The sequence below is a fragment of the Thalassophryne amazonica genome, chromosome 5, assembly GCF_902500255.1.
Source record: "Thalassophryne amazonica chromosome 5, fThaAma1.1, whole genome shotgun sequence".
NCBI classification, from domain to species: domain Eukaryota; kingdom Metazoa; phylum Chordata; class Actinopteri; order Batrachoidiformes; family Batrachoididae; genus Thalassophryne; species Thalassophryne amazonica.
This window is the reverse complement of record NC_047107.1, coordinates 125,303,187-125,317,224: the sequence shown is the minus strand read 5'-3', so window position 1 is coordinate 125,317,224 and position 14,038 is coordinate 125,303,187. Positions and strand designations below refer to the sequence as shown.

The following is a 14,038-nucleotide window of genomic DNA, read 5'->3' as shown; positions in this document are numbered from 1 at the left end:
GCTGTATGTATTGTATTATTTCAATGTTTTCCCTATGTAAGCGTGTGCGTGCGCGCGTGTGCGTCTGCTGGTTCATTAATTCTGGCTTTACATCCGGATCATTAGGATCAGATCCGGACGGAGATTCTAGAGCCCAAGAAGAGAATCCATTCTGAACAGGTCTGTGTACAACAGGTACACGTTACGAAATACTCCAATAAGTATTTTAATTCACTTGTGGTATTTACGAAAATGTTGTTGGAGCGTCGAGCGTTAAAGTTTAGCAAGCTAGGTTACGGCTAGCTAACATTAGCAGCTGATCGAACTGACATTCCTTTCTCTTTTGTATCCAACCGCTAATGTTACAAAAGTTAGCGCGGTTGTATTTTTAAACAGATCGTTGGTTATAGCTGTATTCGTAATGTTAACGTTGCAGGGAAGCACTGACACTTCTAAACTAATCGTTATGCGGCCATGGGCTGTGAAATAGAACCGACCGCCATTCCCCGTTGAAAAAGTGTTGATTTTTAATTCGCCTTGGTTGTGGTAAACCTTGCCATTAGCATGTAACTAGTAAAGCAATGTAACGTTAGTTGTCACGATCGTATTTAATTCGGCTGATGATATGTGTCGTTTTTAGCGACGTGTAACGTTATTAACTTGATTGTACTTGTTTCCACCGTTCAGACTGATTTGCGACTAATATAATGTGGTTGTCTTAAATTGTGACTTTTCTGAATGGGGTTTGATCACGGGGTCCCACCATGCAAGGGGTATAACTACTTAGTTCAGTGGGTATGACAGACGAGGTGATCAAAAGGAAAAATAACTGTTTTATTCATTAAACAGTTTAAAAACATATCAGTGAAAATACCATTCTTTTGTGGCTGCAAATCGCATGATTTTGTCAGTTTTATCTGATTTACCTCTTTCAAAATTGTTTTCTTCGAGTTATTTGGCTGTTGTTGCCATTGCACGTGTAAAGCTTCTTATGCTTCAGGGTCATAGGTCACACAGTATAAACAAATTGAGCATTCACCAAGCTGCAATACTCGAGCCTGAATTTGTGCCCTGATGCAGAAGTCATAGTTCCTTGACTAGCCGCTTGACGCTGGTTCCAAAACAGACCACTTTCCCACAGGATTCTGTGTTAGAGTACAAATAAACATGCTTACAGGCTTTGTCCAGTATATAGTCTATGGCAGGGGTTTTCAGAGTGTGGGAGAGTGAGCCCCCACAGAGAAGAATAACTGCCCCACCACTGACACACATACACCCAATTTCAATATCTTTGTGTTTCTTTTTATTCTTTTACACATCTTAAACACATTTTAAAAATATGTTTTTAATAAACTGTCTATGCATTTACATATTTTATAGTCTTTGTAAACATTTTAAAAATGCTTTTAAAGAACTGTCTATTCTTTAACAGATTTTACACCCTTTTCAAACATTTTAAATGGCACAAATCTAACTCCATACCGCTGAGCTCTTACAGCCGGCTGCGCTGCAAGTCAACACCAGTGTAATTTATGAAGAACGCAGGACGTCTCATTTTGGGAGGGGAAAAAAAAAACATTTTAGTGTGTTGTCTGTGTTACAACGTTTGAAAGAGGTGTCATTTGATTTAAAACAGGGATTCGCTTTGAAGTTATTAATTCTGACTGGACTCTGTCTCGGCAGAGAGCCGCACAGCGTTTGAAGCTGTGCAAACGGAATGGAGGACAATTCTCATTTCTTTCCTCCAACAAGACAAGAGTCCCAGTTAGTGACTTTAATCCACACAAAAGTGACTCGCGATTGACATTTTTAAATGGCTTTGAGAGGGGTTAAGAAGCGGGCTTGCCACTTCTGAAGAGCAGCGAAGCAATGAACCAACAAAGCAGCGGAATGGAGCACTGCTTTCAAGCTTCAAAGCAGAGCCATTACAGAAGTGGTTGATTACACACCCGTTGCAGGGTCTGTAATCAAGGTAAATAAATTATCATTTTCCAGATAAAATGCCCTCAAAAACAACAGGCGCTGTGAAGGACTGATAAGGGACTCGTTAAGTGAAAAGGCTATTGATGTCAGTGGATTAAATAATTTCTTAATGATCCTCAAAAAGAACCGGTTCGTGATACCCATCCCTCCCGCCCCCTGGGGGGGCGCGCCGCACAGTTTGAAAACCACTGCTCTATGGTATTTACAAGACATTGGAAAGGCAACAAATTCCATTGCAAAATCACACCATTATATGGAACCAATTTCCTTGTTTTGAACCACTTCATGTTAAGCTTTCCTTTAACCCTATTCAGGACTTTTGGGGTCCATTGGACCCCATGGCAATTGCTTTCTCTGTATTGTGCTTACTAAAGTCCTGAATAGGGTTAAAGTGTAGGTGGCACGATATGTAAATTTTGTTTGTGTATTTAAGACTAAAATTAAACAACAGTTCAAAATTTATCCTTTCCTGGAGCGCAATTACTGAAGAGATAAATATTCAGATTTTGAACAGCCCGCCACTAAAAACAAAGAACTTCCCAGCGACTACTGACGTTGGTAGAAGAAACAGGAAGTGTCGTCAGTGCCGGAACCATTATCTTAATAGTCCCATTTATGTTTTTTTAGAGGCTACTGACAGCCCCATTTCCACCGAGTGGTTTGGGTCAGTGATGCAGTTTTTTTTTTTATACGTGTCGGAACGCTTAAGTATAGTAAAACATGCGCACGGTATAACAAAATGTGCATACAGTATAGTAAAATGAGCGCACAATATAATAAAACGTGCATACAGTCTAGTAAAATGAGCGCACAATATAATAAAATGTGCATACAGTCTAGTAAAATGAGCGCAAAAATAATAAAACGAGTGCACAATATAACAATGTGCATACAGTATAGTAAAATGAGCGCAAAATATAAAACATGCATACAATATAGTAAAACGTGCACACAATATAGTAAAATGAGGGCACAGTATAATAAAGCATGCATACAGTATAGTAAAACATGCGCACAGTATAGTAAAAACAGCGCACAATGTCATAAAATATGCAAACATTCTCTCCACATGCAAAACATTTTGTGATGACACTTTCAAGGCTCTGTACACTACTAACGTACAGTACATTAACTGTATTCAAAGAGCTGGCAAAAAAAAAGTATCACACAGCTCGATCCTTCGCTGTGTTTACATTTGATTTGGGCTTGAATCAGCAGGTGCTGTTCTTGTGATGACGTAGCAACAACATGGCCGCGGCTAAGGGCTGAAATGGAGCACAGGCTTCAGGCAGCTGTAGTTTATCCTTCACCTGTGCACTTATCATCAATCATCAATTTTATTTATATAGCGCCAAATCACAACAAACAGTTGCCCCAAGGCGCTTTATATTGTAAGGCAAGGCCATACAATAATTACGTAAAAACCCCAACGGTCAAAACGACCCCCTGTGAGCAAGCACTTGGCGACAGTGGGAAGGAAAAACTCCCTTTTAACAGGAAGAAACCTCCAGTAGAACCAGGCTCAGGGAGGGGCAGTCTTCTGCTGGGACTGGTTGGGGCTGAGGGAGAGAACCAAGAAAAAGATATGCTGTGGAGGGGAGCAGAGATCAATCACTAATGATTAAATGCAGAGTGGTGCATACAGAGCAAAAAGAGAAAGAAACACTCAGTGCATCATGGGAACCCCCCAGCAGTCTAAGTCTATAGCAGCATAACTAAGGGATGGTTCAGGGTCACCTGATCCAGCCCTAACTATAAGCTTTATCAAAAAGGAAAGTTTTAAGCCTAATCTTAAAAGTAGAGAGGGTGTCTGTCTCCCTGATCTGAATTGGGAGCTGATTCCACAGGAGAGGAGCCTGAAAGCTGAAGGCTCTGCCTCCCATTCTACTCTTACAAACCCTAGGAACTACAAGTAAGCCTGCAGTCAGAGAGCGAAGCGCTCTATTGGGGTGATATGGTACTATGAGGTCCCTAAGATAAGATGGGACCTGATTATTCAAAACCTTATAAGTAAGAAGAAGAATTTTAAATTCTATTCTAGAATTAACAGGAAGCCAATGAAGAGAGGCCAATATGGGTGAGATATGCTCTCTCCTTCTAGTCCCCGTTAGTACTCTAGCTGCAGCATTTTGAATTAACTGAAGGCTTTTCAGGGAACTTTTAGGACAACCTGATAATAATGAATTACAGTAGTCCAGCCTAGAGGAAATAAATGCATGAATTAGTTTTTCAGCATCACTCTGAGACAAGACCTTTCTAATTTTAGAGATATTGCGTAAATGCAAAAAAGCAGTCCTACATATTTGTTTAATATGCGCTTTGAATGACATATCCTGATCAAAAATGACTCCAAGATTTCTCACAGTATTACTAGAGGTCAGGGTAATGCCATCCAGAGTAAGGATCTGGTTAGACACCATGTTTCTAAGATTTGTGGGGCCAAGTACAATAACTTCAGTTTTATCTGAGTTTAAAAGCAGGAAATTAGAGGTCATCCATGTCTTTCTCTGTAAGACAATCCTGCAGTTTAGCTAATTGGTGTGTGTCCTCTGGCTTCATGGATAGATAAAGCTGGGTATCATCTGCGTAACAATGAAAATTTAAGCAATGCCGTCTAATAATACTGCCTAAGGGAAGCATGTATAAAGTGAATAAAATTGGTCCTAGCACAGAACCTTGTGGAACTCCATAATTAACCTTAGTCTGTGAAGAAGATTCCCCATTTACATGAACAAATTGTAATCTATTAGATAAATATGAGTCAAACCACCGCAGCGCAGTGCCTTGAATACCTATGGCATGCTCTATTCTCTGTAATAAAATTTTATGGTCAACAGTATCAAAAGCAGCACTGAGGTCTAACAGAACAAGCACAGAGATGAGTCCACTGTCTGAGGCCATAAGAAGATCATTTGTAACCTTCACTAATGCTGTTTCTGTACTATGATGAATTCTAAAACCTGACTGAAACTCTTCAAATAGACCATTCCTCTGCAGATGATCAGTTAGCTGCTTTACTCCGTACTCTGGATGGCACTACCCTGACCTCTAGTAATACTGTGAGAAATCTTGGAGTCATTTTTGATCAGGATATGTCATTCAAAGCGCATATTAAACAAATATGTAGGACTGCTTTTTTGCATTTACGCAATATCTCTAAAATTAGAAAGGTCTTGTCTCAGAGTGATGCTGAAAAACTAATTCATGCATTTATTTCCTCTAGGCTGGACTATTGTAATTCATTATTATCAGGTTGTCCTAAAAGTTCCCTGAAAAGCCTTCAGTTAATTCAAAATGCTGCAGCTAGAGTACTAACGGGGACTAGAAGGAGAGAGCATATCACACCCATATTGGCCTCTCTTCATTGGCTTCCTGTTAATTCTAGAATAGAATTTAAAATTCTTCTTCTTACTTATAAGGTTTTGAATAATCAGGTCCCATCTTATCTTAGGGACCTCATAGTACCATATCACCCCAATAGAGCGCTTCACTCTCAGACTGCAGGCTTACTTGTAGTTCCTAGGGTTTGTAAGAGTAGAATGGGAGGCAGAGCCTTCAGCTTTCAGGCTCCTCTCCTGTGGAACCAGCTCCCAATTCGGATCAGGGAGACAGACACTCTCTCTACTTTTAAGATTAGGCTTAAAACTTTCCTTTTTGCTAAAGCTTATAGTTAGGGCTGGATCAGGTGACCCTGAACCATCGTTTAGTTATGCTGCTATAGACTTAGACTGCTGGGGGGTTCCCATGATGCACTGAGTGTTTCTTTCTCTTTTTGCTCTGTATGCACCACTCTGCATTTAATCATTAGTGATTGATCTCTGCTCCCCTCCACAGCATGTCTTTTTCCTGGTTCTCTCCCTCAGCCCCAACCAGTCCCAGCAGAAGACTGCCCATCCCTGAGCCTGGTTCTGCTGGAGGTTTCTTCCTGTTAAAAGGGAGTTTTTCCTTCCCACTGTCGCCAAGTGCTTGCTCACAGGGGGTCGTTTTGACCATTGGGGTTTTTACGTAATTATTGTATGGCCTTGCCTTACAATATAAAGCACCTTGGGGCAACTGTTGTGATTTGGCGCTATATAAATAAAATTGATTGATTTTACAACTACCCTTTCAAGAATTTTTGAGAGAAAAGGAAGGCTGGAGATTGGCCTATAATTAGCTAAGATAGCTGGGTCAAGTGATGGCTTTTTAAGTAATGGTTTAATTACTGCCACCTTAAAAGCCTGTGGTACATAGCCAACTAATAAAGATAGATTGATCATATTTAAGATCGAAGCATTAAATAATGGTAGGGCTTCCTTGAGCAGCCTGGTAGGAATGGTGACTAATAGACATGTTGATGGTTTGGATGAAGTAACTAATGAAAATAACTCAGACAGAACAATCTGAGAGAAAGAGTCTAACCAAATACCGGCATCACTGAAAGCAGCCAAAGATAACGATACGTCTTTGGGATGGTTATGAGTAATTTTTTCTCTAATAGTTAAAATTTTATTAGCAAAGAAAGTCAAAGTTAAAGGAATACTCGGCTCAATAGAGCTCTGACTCTTTGTCAGCCTGGCTACAGTGCTGAAAAGAAACCTGGGGTTGTTCTTATTTTCTTCAATTAGTGATGAGTAGTAAGATGTCCTAGCTTTATGGAGGGCTTTTATTATAGAGCAACAGACTCTTTTTCCAGGCTAAGTGAAGATCTTCTAAATTAGTGAGACGCCATTTCCTCTCCAACTTACGGGTTATCTGCTTTAAGCTGCGAGTTTGTGAGTTATACCACGGAGTCAGGCACTTCTGATTTAAAGCTCTCTTTTTCAGAGGAGCTACAACATCCAAAGTTGTCTTCAATGAGGATGTAAAACTATTGACGAGATACTCTATCTCACTTACAGAGTTTAGGTAGCTACTCTGCACTGTGTTGGTATATGGCATTAGAGAACATAAAGAAGGAATCATATCATTAAACCTAGTTACAGCGCTTTCTGAAAGACTTCTAGTGTAATGAAACTTATTCCCCACTGCTGGGTAGTCCATCAGAGTAAATGTAAATGTTATTAAGAAATGATCAGACAGAAGGGAGTTTTCAGGGAATACTGTTAAGTCTTCTATTTCCATACCATAAGTCAGAACAAGATCTAAGATATGATTAAAGTGGTGGGTGGACTCATTTACATTTTGAGCAAAGCCAATAGAGTCTAATAATAGATTAAATGCAGTGTTGAGGCTGTCATTCTCAGCATCTGTGTGGATGTTAAAATCACCCACTATAATTATCTTATCTGAGCTAAGCACTAAGTCAGACAAAAGGTCTGAAAATTCACAGAGAAACTCACAGTAACGACCAGGTGGACGATAGATAATAACAAATAAAACTGGTTTTTGGGACTTCCAATTTGGATGGACAAGACTAAGAGTCAAGCTTTCAAATGAATTAAAGCTCTGTCTGGGTTTTTGATTAATTAATAAGCTGGAATGGAAGATTGCTGCTAATCCTCCGCCTCGGCCCGTGCTACGAGCATTCTGGCAGTTAGTGTCACTCGGGGGTGTTGACTCATTTAAACTAACATATTCATCCTGCTGTAACCAGGTTTCTGTAAGGCAGAATAAATCAATATGTTGATCAATTATTATATCATTTACTAACAGGGACTTAGAAGAGAGAGACCTAATGTTTAATAGACCACATTTAACTGTTTTAGTCTGTGGTGCAGTTGAAGGTGCTATATTATTTTTTCTTTTTGAATTTTTATGCTTAAATAGATTTTTACTGGTTATTGGTGGTCTGGGAGCAGGCACCGTCTCTACGGGGATGGGGTAATGAGGGGATGGCAGGGGGAGAGAAGCTGCAGAGAGGTGTGTAAGACTACAACTCTGCTTCCTGGTCCCAACCCTGGATAGTCACGGTTTGGAGGATTTAAGAAAATTGGCCAGATTTCTAGAAATGAGAGCTGCTCCATCCAAAGTGGGATGGATGCCGTCTCTCCTAACAAGACCAGGTTTTCCCCAGAAGCTTTGCCAATTATCTATGAAGCCCACCTCATTTTTTGGACACCACTCAGACTTATCAACTTTTATTGTTCAGGATTTTTTAAACTATCAACACTTCATGATTTTTAGTGATTATTTGTGCACATTTTTTGGTGTCATTCAGAAGTGAGACTTTTATTTTTAATTTTTTGAGTTGTGATGTGGCTTTTTTAAGCATTTTTCAACACAGGCCCATATGGATCACAGATCAACTATGATGGCTATATAAAGGGTGTCTCCAAAAAAAAGTACCCAAAAGTACACTGAAATATGAATACCAGGAAATATTGATATTGATTGGTTTTTCTATGCTGTCAAAATACTTTGGGGTACATTTTTTTTTAGACACCCTATATATATATACTCAACAAAAATATAAACGCAACACTTTTGGTTTTGCTCCCATTTTGTATGAGATGAACTCAAAGATCTAAAACTTTGTCCACATACACAATATCACCATTTCCCTCAAATATTGTTCACAAACCAGTCTAAATCTGTGATAGTGAGCACTTCTCCTTTGCTGAGATAATCCATCCCACCTCACAGGTGTGCCATATCAAGATGCTGATTAGACACCATGATTAGTGCACAGGTGTGCCTTAGACTGCCCACAATAAAAGGCCACTCTGAAAGGTGCAGTTTTATCACACAGCACAATCTCACAGATGTCGCAAGATTTGAGGGAGTGTGCAATTGGCATGCTGACAGCAGGAATGTCAACCAGAGCTGTTGCTCGTGTATTGAATGTTCATTTCTCTACCATAAGCCGTCTCCAAAGTCGTTTCAGAGAATTTGGCAGTACAGCCAACCAGCCTCACAACCGCAGACCACGTGTAACCACACCAGCCCAGGACCTCCACATCCAGCACGTTCACCTCCAAGATCGTCTGAGACCAGCCACTCGGACAGCTGCTGAAACAATTGGTTTGCATAACCAAAGAATATCTGCACAAACTGTCAGAAACCGTCTCAGGGAAGCTCATCTGCATGCTCGTCGTCCTCATCGGGGTCTCGACCTGACTCCAGTTCGTCGTCGTAACCGACTTGAGTGGGCAAATGCTCACATTCGCTGGTGTTTGGCACACTGGAGAGGTGTTCTCTTCACGGATGATGCGAAGGAGATGTGTTGCACTGCATGAGGCAAATGGTGGTCACACCAGATACTGACTGGTATCCCCCCCAATAAAACAAAACTGCACCTTTCAGAGTGGCCTTTTATTGTGGGCAGTCTAAGGCACACCTGTGCACTAATCATGGTGTCTAATCAGCATCTTGATATGGCACACCTGTAAGGTGGGATGGATTATCACAGCAAAGGAGAAGTGCTCACTATCACAGATTTAGACTGGTTTGTGAACAATATTTGAGGGAAATGGTGATATTGTGTATGTGGAAAAAGTTTTAGATCTTTGAGTTCATCTCATACAAAATGGGAGCAAAACCAAAAGTGTTGCGTTTATATTTTTGTTGAGTATATATATCAAGTGTAATCTCCAGTTCTAAAGGAAGTTCCACTCGTTTTGTGCCTCAATCACAGTTTAACCCTGATGCTGGATCCTGGGCAGTTCTACAGTAACAGAATTACAGTCTGACCTAATCTGTAGTCATTAGATGCAGTATGTCCAGATTTTGCTGCTGTTGTAATTCCGTTGCCATTGAATTGCCCTCCTGGACTTTTCCCTAGGAACACTACATTGCAGTTCCCCCTGTAAGATACCTACATGTTTTTCTAAACAGGGGCATTGTACCCTCATGCTTTTGGCAAACTAACCTCTTGAAGACCTTTCACACCAAAAATGACTCAGAAGCTGGTGCCAAGCAAAACTGCAGGCACCATTGCTGCACGCTGCTCTATTATACACACACCCACCGCGCATCATCAGCACAAAGCAAATTCAGCTTTGACCACATACCACCGTGACGAATGCTCGCGGGGCCAATAGAAATGAGGCGTCTAGCCCAGCATGGAAGATAACAAAAGAAGCTTTTGTATGTCATAGCAGAAAAAGAGCTCATGCTTGTTTTACACGGGGTAGTTTTCCAAATAAAAATCCTTACAAATGCACATTCATCAGTTACTTCTTTGATGCAAGTTTCATGTTTAACTAGAAATGTCTGTTTTGAAGTAAAGTTACGTTAGTTGTGTGTGCGTGCGTGCGTGCAGCAACTTACTGACTCCCCTAAATTTATTTTTCTCAATTGATATGTGTAAAAAAAAAAAAAAAATAATAGTAACACATTTTCCACTGTGTGACTTCTTAGAATTGACAACATGATCTCATTCCGACTTACACAGGTCTCCTACTGTTGTTGCTGGTCTGAGGTGCACGATGGCCCAAAACCAGGTGATTCTACAGTTTCGTTTTGCCACTTTCGGTGACTCCATGCTGCAGAAGATGAATCTCTTACGTCACCAGAGACGCTTTTGTGATGTCACTGTACGCATTAACCAGTTGGAGGTCCCAGGTCACAAGGTGGTGTTTGCCGCTGGCTCTTCCTTCCTAAGGGATCAGTTTATCCTTCAGCAGGATTCTGGGGAAGTCCAGATCTCCCTTAACCAGGAAGCTGAGGTCGGGCGGCAGCTGCTGCTGTCCTGCTATACGGGCCAACTGGAGTTTCCTGAACTGGAGTTGGTCCATTATCTGACAGTGGCCAGTTTTCTTCAAATGGGTCACATTGTAGAGCAGTGCACCCAAGCTCTCAGTAAGTTCATCAAACCCCAGGCACCGCGTCTGCTGGAGGTGGATGTGAATTTAAGGAAAGAGAAGAAAGATGAAGGTTTGTGCTCCCATCCTTCAAGAGAACAAGTTCGATCTCACGTGCAGAACGTCCATCAGGAGGTGGGACTGTTGGAGCAAGTGGAGGGTAATGACAATGAAAATATTGATGATGAGGAGGAGGAGGAGGATGACGACGTTATTGTGCAACCAAAAAACCCCCTCCAGATCTTGGGGAGGCATTCTAGGCAGAGTACAGAAGACAACGATATTGCCATAGTAAAGGTGGAATCTGTTTCTGACGTACCAGAGAACTCCATCAGCGGCCATTTTCCTACCAGCCCCTCTGCTGCTCTCCACTCTCCTGAGCCGCAACACTCCCTTATCAACTCCACTGTAGATAGCCGTGGCAGCGAGGTGGTGGTTCCGCCAATGTCTGGCTACCCACTGAGCCCACCATCTGCATCTCCTCCAGCAGAGAAACACAGTGGGCACCAGAGAAACTACGACAAGCCTCTCCAGTGGTACCATCAGTGTCCAAAGTGTGCCCGGGTTTTCCGCCAGCTGGAGAACTATGCCAACCACCTTAAGATGCATAAGTTGTTCATGTGCCTACTGTGTGGCAAGACCTTCACTCAAAAGGGCAACCTGCACCGGCACATGCGTGTCCACGCAGGCATCAAACCCTTTCAGTGTAAAATCTGCGGTAAGACTTTTACCCAAAAGTGTTCCTTGCTGGATCATCTAAACCTGCACAGTGGGGATAAACCTCACCGCTGCAACTACTGTGACATGGTGTTTGCTCACAAGCCTGTGCTACGCAAGCACCTCAAACAAATCCATGGGAAGAACAGTTTTGACAATGCAAATGAAGGCAGCCTCCATGACGGAGGGCTTGACTTTGATTTTGGACGAATGTGAGGCTCTGTAGACCAGATTGTCTAAATCCCTTTGGTAGCCGTAGCAGAGATTTTTTTTTTTTTTTTTTTTTTTTCCCCCCCACAGGTGACACTTTTGGCCTTATTCATGTGTTGCGTTATTGTACGTCTCCAACCTCAAAGTTCAGATTCTGTCCGATCACAGCGTACTTGGACTGATGAGAATCCGTCTGCTCCAAGTCAACAGCTGGTAGCCATTGCTCCATTCAGTGTTTATCATCAGCATGTTTCAAAAACATATTGATGCTCTGCTTCGCTTGGCGCTTCACTCCTTGTAATGTCCGTCTAGATCAGTGTTTCTCAGACTTTTTCAAAACAAGAACCACTGAACTAATAAATAAAACAGCTCAGATCACCTACATCCCCTAATATCCAATTCAGTTTATTTTATTTGTATAGCACCAAATCACAACAATGCTGCTTCAAGGCGCTTCACACAAGTAAGGTCTAACCTTACCAGCCCCCCTGAGCAAGCACACAGATGACAGTGGTAAGGGACAAACTTGACGAAAACTCAAGCAGACCAGACTCAGAGGGGTGATTCAGATTTTACAAGAATTTCTTAAACAAAAGAAATGGAAAGAACAGAAAAAAAAACAAATAATTTACATGAGTTGAGATTCTGAAAATGATAAATATATGCTACTATGTATTGGACTTAAGAGTCATTTCAGACAGTTTGAGAAACATTGTTCAGTTAAAAACAAATTTAAAATATATTTTTCCACTATACTCACAGACCACTAGGGGTCTCTTGCGGTCCACTGTCTGAGAAAGGCTGGTGTAAATTTCTAATAAAAGCAACTTGGATTGCAAGTAAGGTTTTTTTTTGTTTGTTTTGTTTTTGTTTTCCTTCCCCTTCATGATGTACTGCAGATGTACATGGGATCGACTTTAAGTTACCTTGACACTTGCACGATTTTGATCCCTGCACTGGCACGCAATCTGGCGTGCAAAAGCGTAAACTTGTAAACTGTGGATGGCTGCGTACAAGTGCGCAAAGAAAATTCGGAAAGGTTCAAAATCTCTGGCATGCGTTAATTTTGTGAACTACATGTGAACATTGTGCAAACTATTCAAAAACAGTGTCGCCGAGTCATTGCGTCAGCGCATCAAAGTGCAGCTCATCTAAACGATTGTGATGAGATGTTAAACATATACACTCAACAAAAATATAAACGCAACACTTTTGGTTTTGCTCCCATTTTGTATGAGATGAACTCAAAGATCTAAAACTTTTTCCACATACACAATATCACCATTTCCCTCAAATATTGTTCACAAACCAGTCTAAATCTGTGATAGTAAGCACTTCTCCTTTGCTGAGATAATCCATCCCACCTCACAGGTGTGCCATATCAGGATACTGATTAGACACCATGATTAGTGCACAGATGTGCCTTAGACTGCCCACAATAAAAGGCCACTCTGAAAGGTGCAGTTTTATCACACAGCACAATGCCACAGATGTCGCAAGATTTGAGGGAGCGTGCAATTGGCATGCTGACAGCAGGAATGTCAACCAGAACTGTTGCTCATGTATTGAATGTTCATTTCTCTACCATAAGCTGTCTCCAAAGGCGTTTCAGAGAATTTGGCAGTACATCCAACCAGCCTCACAACCGCAGACCACGTGTAACCACACCAGCCCAGGACCTCCACATCCAGCATGTTCACCTTTTTGTTGAGTATAATAAACATAATTTTACAGATACTCATGAGAAGAAATTAAAATGCAACTATTTTACCAAGCCATTACAATATAAATATTAGAAATAATTACCTTTGAGACTATTCCAAATGCGTTCTCCACCTCAAGAAGCACACGAAACAAGCAGCAGCTGTAAAATAAATAAATAAAAATTCCTCTGATTCTGGAAGGGTTAAATTCATACAAGTGTCAAGGTGGCAGTATGGTACGTGCATGTATATTTAGGAAAATACAAGTACTGGATTTGGAATTCGTTACCTGTAATGCTGAATGACTTGGATCAAGTGGAGGAAAACTTTTATTTGATCGGGACACATCCCTATAGTCTGCGCAATACCAACACCGTGGACAAATTCCTTTGCCCACATAGCAAAATGAATGAAGTTTTCAGGCGGTATTTTCTGTTGTAACAACGCTGTCAAGGACACACAAACATATAGTACGTTTGCTTACATTTTGTGTGCATGCAGTGGATTAATAGGCCCCAAAAAGTTTTAGTATCTGTTAAACCCTGATTGCCTTTGTTTTATTTTAACTTTTGTTAAGATGCCTGTACCAACTTGAAAAAAAAAAAAAAAACAGGAGTGGGGAAAGAGTGTTTCAGTGTACTTGACCTCAGCTGGGTCCTTTGGTTTTACTTTGAGCTTCTTCTGGATGTCAGAGGTCCTCACTCTGTCCCTGAAGCTGACTCT

The 14,038-nt window shown here is 41.1% G+C and overlaps 1 protein-coding gene across 2 annotated transcripts; it reads left to right on the top strand.

Moving 5' to 3' along the window:
• The first annotated feature begins 106 nt into the window (after nt 1–106).
• zbtb26 (zinc finger and BTB domain containing 26) lies at nt 107–11,973 on the top strand. Of its 2 annotated transcripts, none has more exons than XM_034171287.1 (2): nt 107–159; nt 10,277–11,973. In XM_034171287.1, the coding sequence occupies exon 2, from the start codon at nt 10,311–10,313 to the stop codon at nt 11,616–11,618; it is 1,308 nt and encodes a 435-aa protein (XP_034027178.1). In that variant the 5' UTR covers nt 107–159; nt 10,277–10,310; the 3' UTR covers nt 11,619–11,973. The 2 variants fall into 2 exon arrangements, with proteins under 2 accessions (XP_034027178.1, XP_034027177.1); XM_034171286.1 differs by having other exon boundaries at nt 122–174.
• Nucleotides 11,974–14,038: the final 2,065 nt, after the last annotated feature.

What these genes read in the sequence shown, in the direction of transcription:
- zbtb26 (XM_034171287.1), top strand. Translation starts at nt 10,311, where the DNA reads ATGGCCCAAAACCAGGTGATTCTACAGTTTCGTTTTGCCACTTTCGGT.